We start from the raw sequence: 27,327 nt of genomic DNA on the forward strand, positions 1-27,327 counted from the left end.
AGCACAGCAGAAGATTAAGGAGATTAAGCAAAATACAGCTCTCAATCCTCTGTTTTGCCACTTCCTAAAATGGCTTTTAGGTGTTGAGTGAATTCAGGTCACATCATTAACACAACCATTCAGAGTACAATAGTGATTGCTTTTCTCGTATGTTCACCATTGAATAATATTGTATATTGTTAATAAGTATCAGTAAAACCATCAGCATTGTGGTATAGTAAAAAGAGTACTGACCATCTGTTTGAGTTCTAACTCTGAGGTTGACTGGATATTCAAGGAAAAACCAAGGAACGGAGTTAAGTTGCAGGTTTCACTAGCACAGACTTTTGTGCATGTTTTCCAGATGTTTGTAGCACCCCTGTGTGGTAAAAAGGCACCAGGTTAGGTACTACCTGGACTATAAATGTGAATGGGATACATGCCATATCTTCAAAAGCTTATTGATTAATGAAAAAGAGATACATATATGCACATGCATATACATATATAACTGTGATGATAATGGCAATGTTAATGATAAGAACACACAGAAGAGCAAGTAAGAGGTAATAGAAAAGTACAAGAAGAAAGGAGATAAATAACAACGGATATAGATGAAAGAGCAATTTCCTGTACCCTAGACACTCACTGTTTTCCTCAGAAATCAGTTTGAATATCCCTTAACATTTATAAGCAGTAATTAAGGTTTGAGAATCTTTAAACATGTAAACTTAGAGGAATTTACAACAAACATCTGATTCTGTATAGAACCATAATGTTTTTTTCAGTGAGAGATTTCAGGGGCTATCTACTTCAACACTTTTATTTCATGGAAACTGAAGTCAAAGAGATAAAGTGATTTTATATAAAAGCAGAACTGAGACAGAACTCAGTTTTCCCAACTCTTAAGTGCAGTGGTCATCTATCATGCTTGGTTTGGAAAGATTTTTATAAAAGATATTTATAGGAAGCATGATCCCTCAATTTTTTGTTACCTCAAGAAAGTGGTAGCACTTTGGTGCTATTAAAAGGCTGAATCAGACCTTGCTGGATTTTTGTTGATTTTCACTTGTAAATATTATAAAAAGTACAGTTAAGACAATCACATGCTCCTTTTTAGAAATTGAAGTAGGTACATTTTGTCTCCAATATGTCTTTGAGTTTCTGACTTTAATCACTTACTTTAAAAACTGGGGTCATTTGGTTCTTAACTTTCTTAATTAAAATGTTGATATGTGAAGCATGTAGGAACATGAACAATGTAACTAAATGTGTAATTGGCATAAAAACTCTGGACAAGAAACAAAAATTTTGGAATCAATATCTAAAACTATTCCGTGTAAATCTTACCTGACTTGGTAGTACTGCAGTAGTATTAAATAATCAGAAATATTGTGTATGTAACTCTATCAAGAGATCTGAGTAAACAAGTTTAAAATAACCAGAGAAATAACACAGATTAGCTAAAAGGAGGTGTTGGTAACTTAGGTGAAAGTGGGGTGTTCCCTTAGCATATTAGGCCAGTGTTTCTTAAAGTGTGCTGTGAAGACTCCTACCATGAGAGTTGTTCTAGATTCTGGTGAAGATGAGCCTTTCCCTTCATTTATCAGGTCAGAATCTCTAGAAGTTGACATGCCCCCCACGAGACCTCAATGTACATTAGAAACATTTTCAAGGGGACAAGACTATGTTTTCAACATAGTGATGCTTTGGGCTTCTCAAGTGGCTCAGGGGTAAAGAACCTGCCTGTCAATGCAGGAGACCTGAGTTCCATCCATGGGTTGGCAAGATCCTCTGGAGAAGGAAATGACAACCCACTCCGGTATTCTTGCCTGAAGAATCCCATGGACAGAGGAGCCTGGCATGCTACAGTCCATGGGGTTGCAAGGAGTCGGACACAGCTTAGTGACGTATGCACGTGTGATGGTTTGTTGGTCAAGGAATGTGTTTAGTGACTTGAAGTAGAAGGAAAGGGGCAGAGCCAGAGTTAGGTGCCATCATTCTAGGTACTAATAGATGAACAGAGGCCAGGGAAACAAACCTACATGGAGGACAGCTTAGGCCCCTCACATACTCCGTGCTTAGGCTCTCGATGATTGGTTGCTTGTGCTTGTTTCTTTCACAGAAGGCTGGGTTTTCAGTGGTCCTTTCCGTAGGTCCTTGGCTCCTCACATTATTCAGGCTGTCACTGATCTCACTTATGCCAGGACTCTTGGTCCACGGCCCCAACTCTCTTCCCCTGCCATCTCCCATTGCCAGAGCTCTGGCCTCCAAAATGCACCTTGACAGCTGCCCTCAAACTCAGGCTTATCCCATAGTATTTCATAAAGTCATTAAAATTGGCAGAAAAAAAAATGAGGAGCAAATTGTGATAGGGATATATGTGTTGCCAGTTTAGCCCAGGACTCCGATAACCAAAGGTACCAGGTTGGCCATTTGTTGTTCAGTGTATTTGGCTAATTTAACCCAAGCACCTACCTCACTGAGCAGATTTTACTACTCACTCTGGCTATTTTATGAAACAAGGAATGCTGGCAGCAATAAACTCAGAAATTTGAGGATACGACATATGGCAATGGAATATATTGTCTGAAAGATGCTCTTCTTTACATAATGACCCTAAAAATAGATAAATATATAGATCTGACCTGTAAATATTATACTTAAGAAATTGTGTTCTTAATTTTGTACCTTTTTTGCTTCTTAAACATACTTCATTTTCAGCATTTTCAACAAGAAACAGCATCAGAAAAAAAAAAAACAAACATTTGTGCCTTGTTTTTTAAAATAAACACATATTTTCATAAAAGCAGGTCAAAAAGATAAAGCTATTAAGTTGTACTTAGTATTTATAACCCAAGGAGTGACATTTCCATTTAATTGTATGTCCTAACCTAAGAACTAGGACTTCTCTGTTTGCTCAGACAGTAGAGAATCTGTCTGCAATGCAGGATACCCGGGTTCAATCCTTGGGTCAGGAAGATCCCCTCGAGAAGGGCATGGCAACCCACTCCAGTATTCTTGCCCGGAGAATCTCACGGACAGAGCAGCCTGGCAGGCTACAGTCTATGGGGTCGCCAAGAGCTGGACACGCCTGAGCTACTAACATACACACTTTGTTCATCCTGAGAGCTACTGTAGGAGGAGTACAATTAGAGAAATAAATGGGCTTTGGAATGCTGAGTAATCTGGGCTATGGTTTGACCCTAGAGCAGTGCCACCACTGTGAAACCACACTCCTGCTGATGTCGCAGGAAGACTGGAGTTCTTAAGAACCAGGCAGGGATCATGCACCATCCCTGTCAAAACACACCTCTGCACCAAATTAACTGTCTTCTCTTTTAGATCAGAAACTCTGCAAACTGAAGAAAGGTAACTGCAGCAGCAGCATATGTGAGCAATAGCCTAAGTCCCAAGTGTGCACGTGTGCAGAGGGATACACTTTAAGCCAAGATGGAAAGAACTGTAAAGGTAATCTGGTGAGCAAGCTCAGCTCAGCTTAGCCAGTGGCTGGTCTTCAGTGGGTCATCAAGAACTTCAGTATGAAACCAAATTCAAATTTCCTCATATTTTTCCCCCAGAAAAGGAATGTTATTTCCCCCCCCCCAATTTTAAAGCCTTTGTAGCACTTTCAGCTCTCCTTTATATCTTCTGTTCCTAGATAAAATACTTTCAGAGGCTACGCAGGGATGAATATAAGGCAGGAATTCTCTGAGTGGACTCCATGGACCTCCATGGGTTTGGTTTGATGGTGTGCAAAATGTCAGTATTGTCAAGTTTTTTAGCTCTCTTAAGAGATCCTCAAAGAGTATGTGATTCCCACATCTCATCATGTAACCGTTTGTTCAGGATCTTGAAAGACTGTGCCAGGGCCGGTTATATTAGGCTTTTCCTATTTTGAGACTCCAGACTCAATGTAATGAACCTAGGGAGAAATGCTGTGTCCCTTCTCCTGGGAGGGCCAGTGAAGTACTGACAAAAAGAATTCAGTGGAATTAGTTGGGATGAGACTTTAGGTAAACCTGGGTTCTTCCTGTTAATTGTGGCCCCCTGCTTACATGGGACCAGTAGATGAGAGCCATTGCATAGAACGGTGATCTGGAAGGCTGGGTTTCAGCCAGAGTAAAACTGCTGGGGAATGTTCCCAAGTTTAGGTAAAGGACCCCTGTCAGCATTGAGAAGGCTGAAGAGCAGAGCGTGGGATATCTTGTCCTTGTCAAGAACTTTCCATGGGCTTTCCTTAAATGGCTATATCTTTTCAGGGGAAATAGTGCTACTTTATCCCAAGAGTAATTTTGATATGAAAATCTATATTTGAAAGAATAAACTGTGACAGTTTAAATGATGGCTTTCGGGATAATTGAACTTTCTTTTTTTTTTTTTGCTTTCTATATTTTTTTAAAATTTTATTTTATTTTTAAACTTTACAATATTGTATTGGTTTTGCCAAATATTGAAATGAATCCACCACAGGTATACATGTGTTCCCCATCCTGAACCCTCCTCCCTCCTCCCTCCCCATACCATCCCTCTGGGTCGTCCCAGTGCACCAGCCCCAAGCATCCAGTATCGTGCATTGAACCTGGACTGGCGACTTGTTTCATACATGATATTATACATGTTTCAATGCCATTCTCCCAAATCTTCCCACCCTCTCCCTCTCCCATAGAGTCCATAAGACTGTTCTATACATCAGTGTCTCTTTTGCTGTCTCGTACACGGGGTTATTGTTACCATCTTTCTAAATTCCATATATATGCGTTAGTATACTGTATTGGTGTTTTTCTTTCTGGCTTACTTCACTCTGTATAATAGGCTCCAGTTTCATCCACCTCATTAGAACTGATTCAAATGTATTCTTTTTAATGGCTGAGTACTACTCCATTGTGTATATGTACCACAGCTTTCTTATCCATTCATCTGCTGATGGACATCTAGGTTGCTTCCATGTCCTGGCTATTATAAACAGTGCTGCGATGAACATTGGGGTACTTTCACCCCTTGTCAGAGTAGCAAAAACTGTCTTGCTGCAGTCAGTTATAGCAGGCAGAGGTGTGAGATACCCTACTTATTGCTCATGTATTAATGATACTACAATTTATTTCCAAAAATTACCTTCTGACTGTTTTGCTGTTGCCATGGTGTAGATGTCAGTGAGTGTGCTTTTCGGAATCATGGCTACACAGATGACTGTGAAAATATCCCTGGATCCTATTACTGCACATGCCCTGAGGGATATGTCCTGCTTCCTGATGGGAAATGGTGTCACCGTAAGTCACAAGTGTTAACTACTTTATTCCCTCCATTTTCAGGGTTTATAATGTGTCTATGGTCTGGCTTGGTGGCCTTTGATCAGTAGTATATATCAGAATTAACTTGGAGTTTTATCTTGGTTTGTTTTTTAAAAACATAAGTGACTAGACGCTACCCAAGACTTGTTAAATCAAAACCTCCATTAAGCATGTACTTATATATTTTACTGTTTATCTATTTTATTATATTTCATTATATATAGCTAAAAGATAAGCATATAAAAATATAATCATAGTACACTATTACATCTAAAAAACTGTTTTCAAGTTATCTTAAAAATATTTTTAAGTAGTTGATTTATTTGACTAAATATGCAAACAGGTTCCTTGTGTTGTGTTAGCAAGTATTTACTGAAGAAACTATATTTTTTTTCCTGCAGAATTTCTCATACTCTGGATTTTATTGAACATACTTCTATGATGTCCCTGTCTTCTGAACACTTGTAGCCAGATCTGCAGTCTTAATCAGATTAGACTTTGAAATTTTGACAATAATGCTTCATTGGTATGTTTATACTCCCATCAGGAGACACATAACATCTGGTTGTTTCACTTTTTGACATTTGTTCTAAACTGTGGGCAGTTTTACTGAAGAAAAAATATGCACGATTTACTTTTCACCAGTCCGTTCTGGCATTCTTCAAGTGATATCAGAATCACCTGGGTCAATAATAGCCAGCGTGCATGTTGCCAACCCTTTTCAGTCAGTCCCCACCAAAGTCCTCCTGCCCAGCATCACTAATGCCAATAGAAAGAGACCTAGTTTGGTTCAGCAGCAAAGGAAAGCCTTATTGATCAGAGATTGGAGAAATGTGAGCTGACCTGCGTAGTTCTGGCTCCCCCAATAGGCAGGGCTGCTTTATAGGGTTCTCAATAGCAGGGTAGGGGGTAGAGTTTCCACTGGGCCTCCTGGCTGCGGTAGTGCTCACACTCCAGCTCTCTCTGCTGGTCTTAGGGTTTGTGTACATGGCCTGTCTCTACCATGTTGAATTGAGCTACTGAACACAGTGCTTCTGCGTGAGGTCCCCTGCAGTCCAGGGAGCTGCAGTATCAGGCATGCACAAGGCCCTCTGTGGGCAACTGAAAAAAAAAATAGCTCAAAGAAGAGGTTGTGTATGTGCTCAGTTGCTAAGTCATGCCTGGCTCTTTGCAACCCCATGGACTGTGGTGCACCAGGTTCCTCTGTCCATGGGATTTTCCAGGCAAGAAAACTGGAGTGTGTTGCCATTGCCTTCTCCAGGAGATCTTCCCAACCCAGGGATCAAACCCACATCTCTTGCTTGGCAGGTGGATTCTTTACCACTGTTCCATCTGGTAAACCCAAAGAAGAGGTTAGACCTTATTACCTAGATTCTATCTTATCTCCCCCAGTACCTCCAAGGACCCCTGTGGGCTTTGCCAGTGACATACATGCTGTGGATTTTCAACATGCTGCTCCCAATTCACTATCACTGCCACTGCAGTGGTGGCCACCAGTTTTGACCAACATGGTATAGTACTCTATTTCAGATTTCCATTTGTTTCGGGCATTTGGCATTTGTTGGTAAGGATGACTGGTTTCTTCTTACCTTATCTGAACATTTTCAGAGTCTGCTTGTACCTGCAGCACCGACTTTCCACTTGTTATAACAGGTTGGAGCCTAGAACTGATCTACTTCAGCAACTTTTTTGTCTTCTTTTGGATCACCATCTTTCTGCCATAGGTGCGGGACTGCCCCTAACCAAGAGCAGCTGCCACAATGACTGGGAGCAAGAAAGAGCCTAGTCATCTTTCAGGGAATGGTTGTAGTAGCCGTGAACACTCATTTCCTGGTTCCACTATTTTATCAAGGGATTTGAATGGTGATATCTAGTTCTTATATTTCTTTTAAATTATTAATTATAATACTTTTATAAAGAAAATGTACTCTCATTAACTATTTGGTTACTTCAAGTTACGATTCTTACAGATAAGGCAGTATAAATCTTGGATTTTTTTTTCTTTATTTAGAATAATGGCTTGGTTCTTTAACACCTTTCAAAGGTGCCTGATGGATTTTTTAATTTTATTTTTTATTGAAGTATAGTTGGTTTGCAATATTATTTTGTTTCAGGTGTTCAACTAAGTGATTCTCTTATATATGTATATGGGCTTCCCTGGTGGCTCAGACAGTAAAGAATCTGCTTACAATGTAGGAGACCTGGGTTCGATCCCTGAGTTGGGACAACCCCCTGGAGGAGGGCGTGGCAGCCCACTCCAGTATTCTTGCATGGAGAATCCCATGGGCAGAGGAGCCTGGTGGGCTACAGTCCATGGGATCCCAAAGAGTTGGATATGACTGAGTGACTAAGAATGCTCTTCTATTATAGTTTTTTGGGTATTGAGATATGAAATACAACTCTCTAAATTTTCTGTTTATCTATTTCATATATGGTGGTATGCATCTGTTAAGCCCATGTTCCCAGTTTATCCCTACCCACCCTCCCCCTTTGGTAACCCTAAGTTGTTTTCTATGTCTGTGAGTCTGTTTCTGTTTTTCAAATAAAATCATTTGTACTATTTTTTAGATTCCATATATCAGATCAGATCAGATCAGTCGCTCAGTCGTGTCCAACTCTTTGCGACCCCATGAATCGCAGCACGCCAGGCCTCCCTGTCCATCACCAACTCCCGGAGTTCACTCAGACTCACGTCCATCAAGTCAGTGATGCCATCCAGCCATCTCATCCTCTGTCATCCCCTTCTCCTCCTGCCCCCAATCCTCCCAGCATCAGAGTCTTTTCCAACGAGTCAACTCTTCGCATAAGGTGGCCAAAGTACTGGAGTTTCAGCTTTAGCATCATTCCTTCCAAAGAAATCCCAGGGCTGATCTCCTTCAGAATGGACTGGTTGGATCTCCTTGCAGTCCAAGGGACTCTCAAGAGTCTTCTCCAACACCACAGTTCAAAGCATCAATTCTTCTGTGCTCAGCCTTCTTCACAGTCCAACTCTCACATCCATACATGACCACAGGAAGTGATATCATATGTTTGTCTTCGTCTGAATTACTTAGTATGATAATCGCTAGGTCCATCCATGTTGCTAAAAATAGCATTATTTCATTCTTGTTTATGGTTGAGTAATATTCGATTGTATATACATCTCACATCTTTATTCATTCATCGGTTGCTGGACACTTAGATTGCTTCCATTTCTCGGCTATTGTAAATAGTGCTGCTATGAACATTGGAGTGCATGTATCTTTTTGAATTAGAGCTTTTGTTTTTTCTGGATATATGCCAAGTAGTGGAGTTGTTGAATCATATGGTAACTCTACCATCTGAGCCATGTAAAGAGTTGGACATGACTGAACGACTAAGCACACACATGGTAACTCTAGCTTTAATTTCTTAAGGAACCTCCATACAGGCTGCATCAATTTATATCCTCCCCACCAATGCTTGTTGTCTTTTTGTTTTGTTTATGGTATCCTTTGCTGTGCAAAAGTTTGTAAGTTTAATTAGGCCCAATTTGTTTATTTTTGTCTTTATTTCTTTTGCCTTAGGAGATGGACCTAAGAAAACATTGGTGCAATTTACGTCAGAGAATGTTTTTCCTGTGTTCCCTTCTAGGAGTTTTATAATGTCGTGTCTTATATTTAAGTCTTTATGCTGTTTTTATTTTTGTGTATGGTGTGAGGGAGTGTTCTAACTTCATCGATTTACACGTGAACACCACTTGCTGAAAAAACTGTCTTTTCCCCATTGTACATTCTTGTTTCCTTTGTGAAAGACTAATTGACCTTGGGTGTGTGGGTTTATTTCTGTTCCATTGATCCATGTCTGTTTTCGTGCTAATACCATATTGTTTTGATTACTGTGGCTTTGTAGCATTTTGTCGAAAATCTGGAGGGATTATGCCTTCTGCTTTGTTCTTTTCCTTCAAGACTGCTTTGTCAATTCTGGGTCTTCTGTGTTGCCAAGTAAATTTTAGGATTATTTGTTCTAGTTCTATGAAAACCACCATGGGTAATTTGATAGAGATCACAGTAAGTCTGTAGATTACTTTCAGTAGATTGGCCATTTTAACAATATTGTTAAAATTCTTCCAATCTAAGATCATGGGGTATCTTTCCATTTCCTTGAATCACCTTTGATCTTCTTTATTAATGTTTCATAGGTCTTGGCGAATAAGTCTTTCACCTCCTTGGTTAGATTTATTCCTACCTATTTTTTTTCCCTGATGTAATTATAAATGGGATTGATTTTTTTTCACTTTCTCTTTCTGATATTTCATCATTAGTATAAACAAATGCAAGAGATTTCTGTATATTAGTCTTGTAACAAATTTATTTATCAATTCTAATATTTTTTGTGTGGTGTCTTTAGGGTTTTCTATATAAAGTATCATGCTATCTGCATATATTGACAGTTTTACCTCTATCCTCCCAATTCAGATACCTTTTATTTCTTGTCTGATTGTTGTGGCTAGGACTTTCAATACTGTGTTGACTAAAAGTGGTGAGAGAGAGCATCCTCTTGTTCCATATTTTAATGGGAAGGTTTTCAGCTTCTCACCACTGTACTGGCTGTGGTTTGTCATATCTATTGAGATATGTTCCTTCTATATCCACTTTTTGCAAGAGTTTTTATCATGAATGGATACTGAATTTTATCCAATGCTTTTTCTGCATCATGTGATTTTAGTCCTTTCTTTTGATGATGCGGTGTATCACATCAATTGATTCGCATACAGTGAACCATCCTTGTGACCCTGAAATGAATCCACCTTGATCATGGTGCATGATCCTTTGTGTGTGTTGTGGGACTCAGTTTGCTAATATTTTCTTGAAGAGTTTTGCATCTATATCCATCAAAGATACTGGCCTGTAACTCTTTTTTGGTAGTGTCTTTGTCTGGTTTTGGCATCAGGGTGATAGTGTCTTCATAGAAGGACTTTGGGAATTTTTTTGTAAGTATCATTATGAACTCCTGAATTTTTAACATTTTTTATATGTTTCAATCCATTGCAGCTGTTATGCTTACCAATGAGCAAATTGTTTCCTGTTTGGCTGATGGGAGGCTCTCCAAATGGATTCCAGATCCCAGCAGTCTTCGATAGTTTTCTCTACCTGGCAGGACATGTTTTCCTGTCTTGTCTTGTATGTATTATGTTCTAGACCTAGAATCAGCAATCTCTCAGGGCTACTGCCTCCTTTTAATGACAAATTGTATTTAGATAACATAATTCTCTACAAAGTTAGTTATTGTTTTGAGGGCTTCTGGGGCATCAAAATTAGGAAAGCACTTTTTAAAAAGAGGAATATGGGTTTATATGGATATTCTCAATTCAAGTTTAGGACTACATGCTCACATAACTTCTTATAGGTTTCTTGTTGAATCTACTAACATAGGTAAGTAGAAACAAAGGTTTAAAATGATGTGGGAATTCCCCGGTGGTCCCATGGTAAGGGACTTGGTGCTTCTATTGCCACAGGGCCTGGTTTGGCCCTGGGCTGGCAACTAAGGTCCTAAAAGTCACAGTGTGGCCAAATGTATATATGGCCTAGTACTGCTTCACAGACGATAAAGTGTCATATGTCTTATCAAATGAGGCACAGAATAAAGGATGAATGGCAATGAATTTCTTGGAAATTACCCACCACCTTTGTGCTTGTTTGTGGAACTTGCCCTTCTAACGCCATATGGTTTACTCGTGAGCAGCTGTACTTAGATGCGTGATGTTAATACGTTACACAGGACACATATAATCTCACTTGATTGTCCAAACTTCTAGAACTTCTATGGTATATATTTTACATTTTAATGTTTGATTTACTTAGAATTTATGTTGATGTGTGGTATAATACAGGGATTTAATTTTTGCCCCAAATCTTTCCTCATTTATTTACATTTACTGGATGATATCCCACATGCTCAGTGACTTAAAATAGCTTTATCACATACCGTATTCTTATCTGTACTTGAGTCTTTTCTAAAATGAACTTTCTATCTGATTCTATTATCCTCATGATCTATTCTTACACACTACCAACTGTTTTAATTATTGTACCTTTATGATACATTTTGATATTTATTTACTGCCTCTCATTCTCTTCTTTCATCTAAAGATAGTCACACGATGTTTTGATTTTTCATACCCATATAATTTGTTTTCTAGGTGAACTTGAGAATCATTTGCCCAAATTCTATCTAAAATATTTTGGAATTTTGATGACTAATAACTTAAAAATAATATTTGACAGAAAAGAAGCTTTGAGGAAACGAATCATTTTTCCAAAATCAGAAGTCGTTCATTAATTTGCTTTAGGTTTGGAATTATTTCTTTATTTTTATATCTCCATTACCATAGCATTTCATACATGTTCAGTCTTTATTTAAGTTACTCTTTTCAGGAGATCATTTTTTTGTTAGCAACCGATTTTACCAAATTTCCATAAATCTGATTTAACATTAATTTTGACCTTATTTTTCATTCATTAGAGTTAATTTCCTGCCCAAGCAATGTGTCTGAATGCAGTCATGACTGTGTTCTGACATCAGACGGTCCCATATGTTCCTGTCCTGAAGGCTCAGTGCTTGACACAGATGGAAAGACATGCAGTGGTAAGCTTGTTTACCTATTGTTTGAAAGCATTTATTTTCTAACTGACACCTAAAAATCACAACTACTGACAAAGGAAAACAGATTTCCCAACATTATACATTGAAATATATTTACATGATGGATTAACATATGAATTTAACTAAGATTTCTGTTTGTTTCTTGTTTTTAGAGAGCATAGTGTAGTAGCTATAAGCCAGAGCTTTGAAGCTAGACAGCTCTGAGGTAGTAGTATCAGTTCCTAGCAGTATTGTTTTGGACTAGTTACTTGCCTTCTTTTGTCTCAGCTTGCTCCTCTGTAGAGGTTAATGATACCTGCCTCCAGCATTAAACAAGATACTGGATATGGAGCGCTTGGCCTGTTCTGTGTACCTATGACTGTCTCCCTACTTTCATCTTCATAGAGACTTTAGTATGTAGAGCGAAGGTTATAACTCAAAGTTAGCAGATGAGTTACGTGTAATTTTTTTTAAACAAAAAGGGCAAAAGAAGTCAAGAGTCCGAAAATGTGAGGGAGAAAAAAATATGTTAATCAGTATTCTTGCCTGGAGAACCCTATGGACAGTGGAGTCTGGCAGGCTACCGTCCAGATAGTCTCAAAGAGTTGGACATGACTGAAGCGACTTAGCATACATGCCAGATTTAGACCAGCTGCCAAACTCATCAAAACATGCTACTTATTCCAGCCAGCTACCAGAGCACTTGTTCACAAACTCAGTGATAGATCAAGAAGGCAAGGGGCACTGGGAAGGTTTAACATTCACGATGTCAGGTTATAGGGAAATATAGAGTACAGTGACATTTTCCTCCTAATCTCTGAAAAATAAACTTGATTGTAACAGTATGAATGACAGTTACAATGGAAATGGTCTTAAAAATCAATGTATATTTGGTTCACCTCAATATTTTGAGGAAAAATTGGTGTATTCTTGAGTGGCATAGCATCATTACCAAGGAGCTGCTTTTTGTAGGCTGTTCATCACCTGATAATGGGGGATGTAGCCAGCCCTGCACCCCTCTCAGCCCCGTATCCTGGAAATGTGGCTGCCTTCCTGGGTATGACCTACAACTGGACAAAAAGAGCCATAGACCTTCAGGCTAGTGCTGTGAACATTCAAAAGTGCGTCTCTGGGAAAAGGTTATGTGAAAAACACCATTTAATTTAGAAAGTATTAAATTGCTTTTGGCTTCTGCATAGGCAGTTGAATTTTTTTTTTTTTTTTGGAAATTGAAAACAGATCACTTAAGTATAAATAACATAAGTTATCATTGTATAAATAATAATTGTGTGTTTGAGAAACATTTTAAAGTTAGTTAACATTAAGCAAAGATTTGCTATAATGTCAAGTATGGCATTTCAGTATATATGAAAGTCATAACCAGAATAAGAACAGTCTTAAAATGCTTTATAGTTAAGAGGCATTTAATAAATATTTGTTGATTGATATGATTTTCATCTCTCCAGTAAATGTAATAATCGTAATACTTTGACAAGTTCTGTCCTTTCCATGACAAAATTAAAGTTGTGTGCTCCAGCTATGTTTTCATCTTCTAATATTACATCCCTCGTGTCCTTCAATAGCCTTGGAAACCCTGGATTTATCCCAAATTGACATAATATCTCCTGAGGTTCATTATGCCTGTAATCTGGGGTAACGTAAGTGATGAACCTGAAGAGCTTGCTTTACTCAGACTCCAATAGTCTTAACTTCTCAGTAATATAGCTAATGTGAGCTCTGAAATTATGAGGGATCTTGTTATTAACTCACACAGTGTTACCTCCATTTGAAAAGCATCCAGTCCAGAGAAGGGAATTTATTTGGACATGAATCAATACAATCTAATAATATTAATGTTTCAATATGTGTGACTCAGGAGATTACAGCATAAGACTTGCATCATTTAGCTGAGATATTTGTTACTTAATACTGTGTCTTTCTAGAAGTAATTTGCATTTTAAAAGCAGATACATAGGGAGGAATCCGGTGATAAAATTCTGACCATATGTCAACTCATGAAAAAGGCAGTCTTTTTGCCTGTTTTAACGTACCACAGTGCTGGTGGGAAATGAAGAAAACAAGTACTGCAGGAGTTAAGGAAGAGGGCACAATGAATGGAAAGAGTCCGAAGGGCTTTGTGGGTTCCAAGGCTTATTTTAAATGTTGCCATATTCAAATTTGGTTATTAGGACCACCACCATTTTTGCTCTTTGCCAGTTCTCAAGACATTCGATACATGCATTTTGATGGAACAGATTATGGAACCCTGGTCTACCAACAAATAGGATAGGAATGGTTTTTGCCCTTGATCATGACCCTGTGGAAAATAAGGTATGGTTTTGCTACTTGAACAGACGTGGCTGTGCTTTAAGGACAGAATAGAGGATTTTTATCATAAAAGATAACTTGGGCTACTTGAAAATCTGCCACAAAGCTTGGAATGATTAGGCAAAGAAAAATTTAAATGGTCACTGAAACATCACTTGAGAAAATTTTAAGGGTGATTCTGTTACCATAAGCTGTGTAGCTCAGTTGGTAAAGAATCCGCCTGCAATGCAGAAGACCCAGGTTTGATTCCTGGGTTAGGAATCTGCCCAGGAGAAGGAAATGGCAACCCAGTCCAGAGTTCTTGCCTGGAGAATCCCATGGGCAGAGGAGCCTGGCGGGCTATAGTCCATGGGGTCACAAGAGTCAGACATGACTTAGCAACTAAACAAGCAACCAACCCTGGTCCTTGCTACGATTCAGCTTTAGGGATGATTTAAACAGAATCTGAGGTTTAGCTTCTTCTTTGGAGGTGAGAATGGGAAGCTAGCACAGTACCATATGCACTGGGGGAGTGCCACAAATTGGTTTCGATTTATTTATGTTTTGGGAGAAGTAGGAGTTTGGGGTGCAGCATAGTAAGTACGGATTACTAATTTGCATTTAATACATGGCCTTAAGGGGAGGAGGGCTTTCCTGGTGGCTCAGATGGTAAAGAATCTGCCTGCGATGCAGGAGACCCAGGTTCTATCCCTGGGTTGGGAAGATCCACTGAAGAAGGGAATGGCTACCCACTCCAGTATTCTTGCCTGGATAATTCCATGGACAGAGGAGCCTGGTGGGCTACAGTCCATGGAGTCACAAAGAGTCAGACATGACTGAGTGACTAACACACATAGGGAAGGAATTTGGTGACCTCCTGATCATGAAAATCAAGAAACATAAGTCTTATAGTCCACGTGTGAATGGCAATGTAGGATGTTATTTACATAATTTTACATGAAGTGTTTTTGTATAAACATTAGAATTTCTAAATTATCAACCCAATCAGCTATTTGGTCTTTAATTTCTTAGTTATCTTTGTGCTAGATTAGAATGTGCTTGAAATGACATGTTATAGTGTTTTTTTGAAAATTAATCACCCAATAATGATGAAGTTATATAGTTATTAACCTCCCTTCGTAATGATTTAGTATTCACAAGCAGAGACATTACTTTGCCAACAAAGGTCCATCTAGTCGAAGCTATGGTTTTTCTAGTGGTCGTGTATGGATGTGAGAGTTGGACTGTGAAGAAAGCTGAGTACCAAAGAATTGATGCTTTTGAACTGTGGTGTTGGAGAAGACTCTTGAGGGTCCCTTGGACTGCAAGGAGATCCAACCAGTCCATTCTAGAGGAGATAGGTCCTGGGTGTTCTTTGGAAGGAATGATGCTAAAGCTGAAACTCCAGTACTTTGGCCACCTCATGTGAAGAGTTGACTCACTGGAAAAGACTCTGTTGCTGGGAGGGATTGGGGGCAGGAGGAGAAGGGGACGACAGAGGATGAGATGGCTGGATGGTATCACCGACTCGATGGACATGAGTTTGAGTGAACTCCGGGAGTTGGTGATGGACAGGGAGGCCTGGTGTGCTGCAATTCATGGGGTCACAAAGAGTTGGACATGACTGAGTGACTGAACTGAACTGAACTGATAATGATTTAGTTATTACTAGATGGTGCTTTTGTTCCTAGAATTTTTAAATTTTGTGCTTCTACCTAGATGTCCATCAGCAGGTGAATGGATAAGAAAGCTGTGGTACATATACACAATGGAGTAGTACTCAGCCATTAAAACAAATACATTTGAATCAGTTCTAATGAGGTGGATGAAACTGGAGCCTATTATACAGAGTGAAGTAAGCCAGAAAGAAAAGTACCAATACAGTATACTAACACATATATATGGAATTTAGAAAGATGGTAACACTAACCCTGTATATGAGGCAGCAAAAGAGACACTGATGTATAGAACAGTCTTTTGGACTCTGTGGGAGAGGGAGAGGGTGGGATGATTTGGGAGAATGGCATTGAAACGTATAATATCATATATGAAACGAGTCGCCAGTCCAGGTTCAATGCACGATACTGGATGCTTGGGGCTGATGCACTGGGACGACCCAGAGGGATGGTACAGGAAGGGAGGAGGGAGGAGGGTTCAGGATGGGCAACACATGTATACCTGTGGCGGATTCATGTTGATATATGGCAAAACCAATATAATATTGTAAAGTTAAAAAATAAAATAAATTAAAATAAAATATCTAAAAAAAAAAATTTTATGCTTCTGTTTTTTTCTGATTTGAAGCATTCTAGTAAATGGCCAAAAGAGACAGAGTGAAGTAAACTGATTCTGTGTTTAATTGATATGGATTGGTGGCCAAATATAACTATTTTTGCAAATAGAAGTATTATAATTTAACACTAGCAAATAGTTATTTCTTTTCTATGAACTGAATCTATGTAACTCCATAGAAGAATTATATTAACAGGAAAAAAATTAATAGAATCAGTTCAAGACTCGTTTATTACCAAATTATTTTCCCACACAGCCAGTAATTTTTACAATGAGGTGAACAAGAAAACCTAAAATGAACTCTAAGTCATATGGCTTATGCATGTTTTTTAATTTCTCTGGTCAATGGTCCCATCTTCTTGCTTTTCAAACTGTGATCCTTGAACCAGTGACATCAATATGACCTGGAGTTTTTAGAACTGGAGATTCTCAGGCTCCACCCCTGACCACTGAGTCAGAATATGAATTTTAACAAGATTCCCCTGATGATTCATGTACACATTTAAGCTGGTGAAGCAGAGCACTAGCAGAATTATTTTTTAATATAAGAAGTACCCATTTTTGAATTATGGAATAGAACCTTTTCTATTTTATCCAGAAAGATGATAGCTCATTATTTAATAACTATGTTATGAATATTCTCATTATTGATGAGTTTATATGCACTGGTCATAACAAACACCCTCTTCCAACAACACAAGAGAAGACTCTATACATGGACTTCACCAGATGGTCAACACCGAAATCAGATTGATTATATTCTTTGCAGCCAAAGATGGAGAAGCTCTATACAGTCAGCAAAAACAAGACCAGGAGCTGATTGTGGCTCAGACCATGAACTCCTTATTGTCGAATTCAGACTTAAATTGAAGAAGTAGGGAAAACCACTAGACCATTCAGGTATCACCTAAATCAAATCCCTTATGATTATACAGTGGAAGTGAGAAATAGATTTAAGGGCCTAGATCTGATGGATAGAGTGCCTGATGAACTATGGAATAAGGTTCGTGACATTGTACAGGAGACAGGGATCAAGACCATCCCCATGGAAAAGAAATGCAAAAAAGCAAAATGGTTGTCTGGGGAGGCCTTACAAACAGCTGTGAAAAGAAGAGAAGCAAAAAGCAAAGGAGAAAAGGAAAGATATAAACATCTGAATGCAGAGTTCCAAAGAATAGCAAGAAGAGATATGAAAGCCTTCTTCAGCGATCAATGCAAAGAAATAGAGGAAAACAACAGAATGGGAAAGACTAGGGATCTCTTCAAGAAAATCAGAAATACCAAAAGAATATTTCATGCAAAGATGGGCTCGATAAAGGACAGAAATGGTATGGACCTAACAGAAGCAGAAGATATTAAGAAGAGATGGCAAGAATACACAGAAGAACTGTACAAAAAAGATCTTCACGACCCAGATAATCACGATGGTGTGATCACTGACCTAGAGCCAAACATCCTGGAATGTGAAGTCAAGTGGGCTTTAGAAAGCATCACTACAAACAAAGCTAGTGGAGGTGATAGAATTCCAGTTGAGCTATTCCAAATCCTGAAAGATGATGCTGTGAAAGTGTTGCACGCAATATGCCAGCAAATTTGGAAAACTCAGCAGTGACCACAGGACTGGAAAAGGTCAGTTTTCATTCCAATCCCAAAGAAAGGCAATGCCAAAGAATGCTCAAACTACTGCACAATTGCACTCATCTCACACACTAGTAAAGTAATGCTCAAAATTGTCCAAGCCAGGCTTCAGCAATATGTGAACCGTGAAATTTCTGATGTTCAAGCTGGTTTTAGAAAAGGCAGAGGAACCAGAGATCAAATTGCCAACATCCGCTGGATCATGGAAAAAGCAAGAGAGTTCCAGAAAAACATCTATTTCTGCTTTATTGACTACGCCAAAGCCTTTGACTGTGTGGATCACAATAAACTGTGGAAAATTCTTCAAGAGATGGGAATACCAGACCACCTGATCTGCCTCTTGAGAAATTTGTATGCAGGTCATGAAGCAACAGTTCGAACTGGACATGGAACAACAGACTGGTTTCAAATAGGAAAAGGAGTACGTCAAGGCTGTATATTGTCACCCTGTTTATTTAACTTATATGCAGAGTACATCATGAGAAACGCTGGACTGGAAGAAGGACAAGCTGGAATCAAGATTGCCGGGAGAAATATCAATAACCTCAGATATGCAGATGACACCACCCTTATGGCAGAAAGTGAAGAGGAACTCAAAAGCCTCTTGATGAAAGTGAAAGTGGAGAGTGAAAAAGTTGGCTTAAAGCTCAACATTCAGAAAATGAAGATCATGGCATCTGGTCCCACCACTTCATGGGAAATAGATGGGGAAACAGTGGAAATAGTGTCAGACTTTATTTTTTTGGGCTCCAAAATCACTGCAGATGGTGACTGCAGCCATGAAATTAAAAGACACTTACTCCTTGGAAGGAAAGTTATGACCAACCTATATAGCATATTCAAAAGCAGAGACATTACTTTGCCAACAAAGGTCCGTCTAGTCAAGGCTATGGTTTTTCCTGTGGTCATGTATGGATGTGAGATTTAGAATGTGAAGAAGGCTAAGTGCCGAAGAATTGATGCTTTTGAACTGTGGTGTTGGAGAAGACTCTTGAGAGTCCCTTGGACTGCAAGGAGATCAGACCTGGGATTTCTTTGGAAGGAATGATGCTAAAGCTGAAACTCCAGTACTTTGGCCACCTCATGCGAAGAGTTGACTCATTGGAAAAGACTCTGTTGCTGGGAGGGATTTGGGGCAAGAGGAGAAGGGGATGAAAGAGGATGAGATGGCTGGATGACATCACTGACTCGATGGATGTGAGTCTGAGTGAACTCCGGGAGTTGGTGATGGACAGGGAGGCCTGGTGTGCTGCGATTCATGGGGTCGCAAAGAGTCGGACATGACTGAGTGTCTGATCTGATCTGATCTGATCTTATGTATATATGTGTACTCACCGTTAATATTCTGCATATGCTATCATTAAAATGTCAGCCACTCATAGCAATTTTTTATTCTTGTACCTATTTGATAGTCTGCATACTAAACTGAAAAGGCACTTTGTACTTGCAGGGTATGTTCTGTTGAACAAAATTGATTATTTAAAATGAAATTGTATATTGTTAGAGATGAAAGGAACTTTAGCAAATATCTCATCTGATTTTATCATTTTTATAGCTGAGAAAATTGAGATTAAATGACTTAACCATGCGCACTGTTATTGGAAATGTAAATTGGTACAACCACTGTGGAAAACAGTATGGAGAGTTCTCAATAAACTAAAAATAAACCCAGCAATATAACCCAACAATTCCACTCCTGGGTATATATCAGAAAAACACAAATATACTAATTCAAAAAGATACAGGCACCCCAATGTTCATTGCAGCATTATTTACAATTGCCAAGATATGGAAGCAACTGAGTATCCATTGACCGATGAATAAATAAAGACATAGTATAAATATATAAAACAATGTAATACTAATAAGCCATAAAAAATGAAAATTTGCCATTTGCAACAACATGGATGGATATGGAGGGTTTTATGCTAAGTCAAATAAGCCAGACAGAGGAAGAAAAACACTATATGATATAACTTGTATGTGGAATCTAAAAAAATACAACAAACTAATGAATATAACAAAGAAGAAGCAAGCTCACAGATATAAAACAACAAACTAGTGATTACCAGTAGGGAGAGGGAAGTGGGGAGGGGCAATATAGGGGAAGGGAATTAAGAGGTTTAAACTATTACGTAGCATGTAAAATAAGCTATAGGATATACTGCACAACACAGGGAATAGAGCCAGTATTTTATAATAACTATAAATGGAACATAAACTTTAAAAATGGTGAATCACTATATTATATACATGCAACATATAATATCATACATCAGCTATACTTCAATTTAAAAAATATATAAATAAGTAAAATGATTTAACCAAGGTGATCAAACAAATAAATGCCAAACAGGGACATGAAGCCTTGTGCCCTGACTTGCAGTGGAGTGGAGTCCTGTGGATCAAGCCGTGGAAGATAAAGCTCAGCTTACAGCCCCCATCAAACTGCTCATCTTTGCTCCCTTTCAGGCTGTAGCAGCCATTAGAGTTTAAATATGAAGGCTTTGTTATTCACCAGTGATCAAAGATGAGCAAATTACCTGGAATATATATATATATATATATATATATAAAATTAATGCACTTGATAGCATTATTCCCATTTTGCCAATAAGGAAGCTGAGCTTCTGAGACTCTGAGTAATTTACCTAAGTTTATACACATCTGGGAAGCAGCAGAGAGAGAGTTCAGTTCTAGGTGCATCTATCTCCAAAGCCAAGCTCTGAATGATTATACTGTATGATACAAAGATTTACTAACTCTGTTTGTATATATTCCACGTTACGTTTTTAAACATATCAGACTGTATGCCTGTGTTCTCTTTTGTTGATATACTTTGCCCATACAGTCCTGAAGTGGATAGAAAGAGCTAATATGGATGCTTCCCAGCGAGAAGGCTTATCGAGGAAGAAGTAGGTTTACCAGAAGGTCTTGCTGTTGACTGGATTGGCCATAAACTCTACTGGACAGACAGAGGGTATGTTTCCTCTTTTGTTGCTGAGTCACATGGCATGGGAATGATGGGATATGTAGTACAGTTGGCCTCATTCTTCACTTGGAAAACAGGAAGATATTGCTGGTCCCCTGACTGGCATCAGAGGAAGATGCCCCCAGTGCTGTCCACAGTCCCTTCCTCCGCTCCCCACCACCAAGCAGGACCTTCCTCCTTTCATCAAGATTGTATCTTTCATTAGGGTGAATGTTGAGGACCAAGAAAGCAGCGTGTGTTTTTGCACTTTAGGGTGTTGTAATCAGAGAAACGCAAAGCCTGTCTGGATACAATCCGCACGCTTTTTCTGAGGATCTGCTATGGGTTAGCTGTTACCTAGGTGGCAGGGAAGATACACAGGAGCATGAGGAGCTCCATGTTTCCGGTCAGCTTAGTGTAACCAGGGAGACAAAGGGCATATACACAGGAAAAAGTAATGCAAACCCTTGGTCTGAATCTCAGTACAAAAAATGTCATAGGTCATGCATAAATAATTGCCAAATGAAGGTGGGTACTCCCAGAGGGGGCTCTGGAAGAGGCTTCGGGGATCAACTTCCCCTTCATTTTATGGGTTGCGGGGCAGGGGGAAACTAAGCCTCATAAAGCTAAGTGATTTATTCAAACCCACATGTTGGCTCTTTTAAATGAGTGTGAAGGAGGGAGCAAGTACTTCACACTGGAGTTGGGAGGAAAGTCTTCTTCATGGGGGAGAGATGGTGTGTTTTCTCTTTGCTGGGAGACAGCAGGACCAGAGAGAAGCTGTGGTGTGTCTGCCCTCTGGGCACACCGCTCTTGGGGCTGCAGGAAGCATTGCTGCACTTGGGTGTGTGTGTGTGTGTCCTGCGTGAGCCCCAGGAACAGTTGGGGTGGGGAGGAGGGAGAGAAAAGAAGTGGCTGCGTCTCTTGTGTTTGCTAATGAGAGTCCACTTCCTGCTTCTGAGTGAGAAAGAGCCAATCATAATACCTCACGGGAGAGTCTTAGAGACTCTAGGCTCTGGGACACTGTTTCAGAGGATCTTAAAGCTATGGAGGGACCTGGCGGCCAACTCAAACCTCTGGCACCTCCGCAACCACATTAAAGTAAAACAGAGAATGAGTTGGGATTTCACCTCAACCAGTGGTCCCAACACAGAGGAAGAAGTCCCAGGGAGTGGGTTTAAATGCTTCAGGGCAGGTTTTCCATGTCCCAGAAAATCTCTTTTGGCCTGGATAACCCATGGGAAACAAATGGGCTTTTAAAAATGAGCCAGATGTATGATGTGGTGCTCAGTTATGAATAATACGGTATTTCTGTCCAGACCGAGTATATTTTAATTAATTTGTTCACTTATTTGCTTATTCATTTAGCCATACCTTCATCCCATTTCATTATTCTTTTTGTATTTATTCATTTATTGAATAATTGAAACGCACCAGATACTGCACTAAGAGCTTCGTATCCATATTGACACCCCAAAAGATAAGTTTTCATATCCCCAACTTAAACATTAAAAAAATTGAGAATCAGAGAGGTAAAACAACTTTCCCAAGGTCAAGCAGCCAGCAAGTATTGGATCTGGAATTTGAACTCAAGGGTGACCATTTCCGAAACTTTTTAATAATCTTAAAAATAATATGTTTTTAATAATCATAGGTACGTGCTGCCTCCAACAACCAGGGTTGATTAAACATGCTTGACCCAGAGTACTATAACAAGTGAAAATCAACTTCAGTTGTAATAATGATAAAAATGATAATAATGGTCTTCTCTGTTTTGAACCTACTTAAAAGGACATTTAAAATGTTACCTGTGCATAATGACAGAGCTTGTACACGGCTGTTCTCGGAAACGTTGATCAGGACAGCAGATGTCAGCCACTTTTGGACTCTCTAAGGATGCTGGGTCTCCTCGCGTTTCTCACATCCTCATGGCACCTCTAATTGTACGTGTTTGATTAGTAGTACTGTAGTACCCACTGCCAAGGCAGTGCCTTCAGGAGATAGACAAGCACCACCCTATCAGACCTCAAATTCCCTAGTTCATTGACTTGAGTAATAACAAGCCCTTCTCAAGTCCTCTTCCCTCTAAAGGCAGCTGCCAAGAGAAAACCTTTAATTTGTCTGGAAATGAGAGGTTTATAGTTTGAAAACCTTGATATTAGCTAGAAATTTGATTTGTGGTATTAGATTATATAGTAACTCTTAACCAAGTAAAAAAAAAGCAGAATGGATGCTTATGGTTTATATTGGCTTAGGAGAAGACAGATTCATATTAACATCTAACTGTAGGAAGGAAGGAAGTTGGTAATTCCCCTGGCAATGTTATTATTTAGTGATAAGGGGTCCCGATTCTGATACTAAGATTCTTTACTAAGTCAGATCCTTAGTAAAAATAATCAGGAAGAAAACAAAGTATCTGTTTGCTCTTCTTTTTGAGTCAACAAAAACCACTATAAGGTAAGAAAATCACTCTTCTAGAATTCTGGATGGACAGCTCTTGCCCTGGAAACAGGATGGATTTAGGTCAGCGTCCCCAACCTTTTTGGTACCAAGGACCAGTTTCGTGGAAGACAATTTTTCCATGGACCAGGGGTGGAAGGATGCTTCTGGAATGATTCAAGTACATTACAGTTATTGTGCACTTTATTTCTATTACTATGAGATCAGCTCTGCCACAGATCATCAGGCAGTAGATCCTAAAGGTTGGGGACCTTTGGTTTAGAGGATCCCAGTGGTGGCATTGAGACCAATTAGATAACGACTCTAAAAAGAAAGATGTTCCACTCGATTGAGGGTTATGCTTGAACTCATGTGAACCCAAATGTTCGTCCTTGTCTTTGCTTTCTCATGACCAACACTGGAATTCAAGATATGCTTTCTGGCTGAATCAAGCAGAAGTGTGTTTTGGGTGACCCCCTTGGGGAGTTTTGAGAGCAAATACCAGCCGTCCTGCCTGAGACAGCTCCAGAGTCAGGAGCTTACATCTGTGTCAATTCTCACCCCCTCACTCCTGCTCAAAATAGTGAGAATTTAGAGATGATAAAACAATGAGATCAGAACTGACAGCTGTGTCTCCTCTGGTCACAAGCAAGCGGCTTCAGAATTCCTTGCCTCCTACCAAGGGCACAGGCACAGTGACAGCTGTGACTGAGTGAAGTTGACACATTGAGTTCAAAAATGCCTTCTGCCTAGCAGTGCCCTTCCTACAACCCCTTCATCTAGGAATAAAGTGGCACTGCAGTACAAATAATTTCCAACTATCCACTGCTCTAAGCTGATAGTTTGCAAAGTGTACTTGCCCCAGCCCAGGCCCTGAGCCAGTGTTATCTTTGTCTCCCTCTTGCATATGGCATGTGAGGAAGAAGAAATCAAGCCCCTTCCCCTGTCTAGAAAGGGCACTCGAGCAAGCCCCCTGGAGAAGATCTCCTTAGCGTTTGTTCTGTAGGACAGGGAGGAGGGAATGATCCTGCCCTGTGTTTCTGGGCAGGTCTGTTGTGTGCACACATTGCCCGGAAGAACAAGGGCTAGGCCTTTCCAGATGCTTATTGAATGAAATATAGCTGTACTTTCTAGGTTGCAGTGGGGAAACTGGGCAAGCAGGCCTCACATGGAAGGGAAGGGAGGTTCTTTTTTATCCCTTCTGTTTGTGATCCTGCCTGTTCCAGGGAGCTGCTGGGGCTCATGGTGCCCTCCAAGCCATGGCCCTGAATCTGCCAGCTGCATTCTTTTTTGTTTGCTTGTTTTCTTTATTTTTAATTGTAGAATAATTGCTTTACAATGTTGCATAGGTTTCTGCCACACAACAGCATGAATCAGCCATACATGTACACATGTCCCTTCCCTCTTGAGATTCCCTCCCACCTCCCACCCTATCCCACCCTTTGAGGTTGTCACAGAGCACCAGGCTGAGCTCCCTCTGCTATATAGCAATATCCCACTAGCTAGCTATTTTACACATGTTAATGATGTTGAAGCTGAAACTCCAATACTTTGGCCACCTGATGTGAAGGGCTGACTCATTTGAAAAGACCCTGATGCTGGGAAAGATTGAGGGCAGAAGGAGAAGGGGGTGACAGAGGATGAGATGGTTTGATGGCATCACCGACTCAATGGACATGGGTTTGGGTGGACTCCGGGAGTTGGTGATGGACAGGGAGGCCTGGCCTGCTGCGGTCCATGGGGTCACCAAGAGTCAGACACGACTGAGCGGCTGAACTGAACTGAATGTATACATGTCAATGTCCCTCTCTTGATTTGGCCCACCCTCTCCTTCCCCCTCTTTGCCCACAAGTCTGTTCCCTGTGTCTGTGTCTCTGTTCTTCCCCTGCATATAGGTTCGTCAGTACCATCTTTCTAGATTCCATATATATGCACAAATATACGATATTTGGGCTTCCTTGCTGGCTCAGATGGTAAAGAATCTGCCTGCAGTGCGGGAGACTTGGGTTTGATCCCTGGATTGGAAAGATCCCCTGAAAAAGGGAATGGCAACCCACTCCAGTATTCTTGCCTGGAGAATCCCCATGAGCAGAGGAGCCTAGCGTGCTGCAGTCCATGGGGTTGCAAAAAATCAGACACAACTGAGCGACTAAGCACAACGTACGATATCTGTTTTTCTCTTTCTGACTTACTTCCCTCTGTGTCAGTTGCATTCTTACACATTCCGTAATATAATTCCCTCTTTCTCTTTTTCTCTTCCCTCCTGGCCTCCCTCCTGGCTCCCTCCCTCCCCCTCACTCTTCTGTGGATCTTTAAGCTCTTTAAGGACAGAGCTGGGTTTTGTATACTACTGTGTCTCCAATGCTTAGGGCAATCCCTGGCACACATTAGGTGCTTCGTAAATATTTATTTGATAATAGAGATTTGTTTGGCAAATGGAAAAACTTAGAAAACAAAAGTTTTCTTCCCAGCCAGATTCCAAAGAGTTGTTATCATTTTTTAATGTGAAGGGTAGCAAATAATATTTCAATTCTCCCATTTGTCTTAGAATCACACGGAAGAAAATTAAAGTCAATATAACACTCCCCTACCCGTCCTTGTGTTGGCTGACTCTGTGGCCCTGAGAGATCTGCTCTCCCTGCTCCCTAGGGTCTGTGGCCAGAGGCTGGTGGTTCCTCTGGCTCTTACTGGTTTCAGCAGGAGCTGGGAAGTTGTAAAGAGAAGGGAATGGTGGTATTTATTTAAACATCCTGACTTTAACACTGTCGGGCCACTGACATAGCCCCTCTTACCTTACCTTTCACTGCGTATTTTAATAAAGTGGGTTGAATATTGAGAAACTAATTAAAACATTGTGTCTAAAAAAACAAAAAAAACAAACCAGACTATGAGAGTGTTTCTCCTGACTCGTGCGTGAGAATGTGTATGTGCTTGTGCGCGTGTGTGATAGGGTAGTTTAGAATGCCTATTTTGCTCTTCAGTAAGCAACAGGGAAAGTATTTTTGTTTAAAAAGTAAAGTTGGTGTAACAAGCCCCTTTACATGCATTTTAGGAAATCTCTCGTTGAAGGGAGTGATTTAAATGGAAAGTATTGTGAAATAATCATTAAGGAGGGCATCTCTCAGCCACGAGGAATGCTGTTCATCCAATGGCCAAGTAAGTAATTGTGAAACTAAGGCCCTTTTTTTGCAGAGATCATAGAACACTTCATGTTTGATGTGCTAGTGTCCAAAATTTGTCTTAAGATCTCAGGTAATCAGTGGAATCAGAAACCAAGAAAATCCATGAGATGTGTTCAAGTGTTTGGAAATTATATGGCTAGCGTGACTTCCTCCTCCTTTTAATGTCTTTTGATTTACTTTTCTTGTATAAAATTTTATTGTTTAGAAAACCCTTCATTTTAAGCAAATTCAATTTCTTTTTGAAAAGAAATGGGTGTGATTCATTAATCAATGAGGCATAAGCCCACTACACTCTGTACTTTCTTTAAAAACTATACCTTTATTCCCTGAGAGGATGATATTTGGATTCCATGGCTTATGAATTCTCTTCAGAAAAATCATGAGTTGCAGTGATAGGTCAGTCCTAGATTTAGAGAATAGGAAAGAGAAATTGTGAAAGGTTAGAAGGCTCTAGGTGTTAATTGTGCTGCTGCTGCTACTGCTGCTAAGTCGCTTCAGTCGTGTCCGACTCTGTGCGACCCCGTAGACAGCAGCCCACCAGGCTCCCCCGTCCCTGGGATTCTCCAGGCAAGAACACTGGAGTGGGTTGCCATTTCCTTCTCCAATGCATGAAAGTGAAAAGTGA

The 27,327-nt window shown here is 39.9% G+C and overlaps 1 protein-coding gene and 1 pseudogene across 1 annotated transcript in view; one reads left to right on the forward strand and one right to left on the reverse strand.

Moving 5' to 3' along the window:
* EGF (epidermal growth factor) overlaps positions 1 to 27,327 on the forward strand; it is a 102,874-nt gene that overhangs the window by 39,770 nt on the left and 35,777 nt on the right. The window contains 10 exon segments of the mRNA XM_086407045.1: positions 3,325 to 3,450; positions 5,127 to 5,249; positions 11,754 to 11,876; positions 12,846 to 12,971; positions 14,063 to 14,157; positions 14,160 to 14,204; positions 20,916 to 21,003; positions 21,006 to 21,090; positions 26,573 to 26,649; positions 26,652 to 26,676. Of these exon segments, the coding sequence (XP_086263171.1) occupies positions 3,325 to 3,450; positions 5,127 to 5,249; positions 11,754 to 11,876; positions 12,846 to 12,971; positions 14,063 to 14,157; positions 14,160 to 14,204; positions 20,916 to 21,003; positions 21,006 to 21,090; positions 26,573 to 26,649; positions 26,652 to 26,676 (913 nt within the window).
* Positions 5,680 to 6,981, reverse strand: LOC147371128 (large ribosomal subunit protein eL30 pseudogene; annotated as a pseudogene).

Source organism: Bos grunniens, chromosome 6 (genome assembly GCF_055505025.1).
Source record: "Bos grunniens cultivar Pamir isolate PY7600 chromosome 6, Bosgru_T2T1.0, whole genome shotgun sequence".
NCBI classification, from domain to species: Eukaryota; Metazoa; Chordata; class Mammalia; order Artiodactyla; family Bovidae; genus Bos; species Bos grunniens.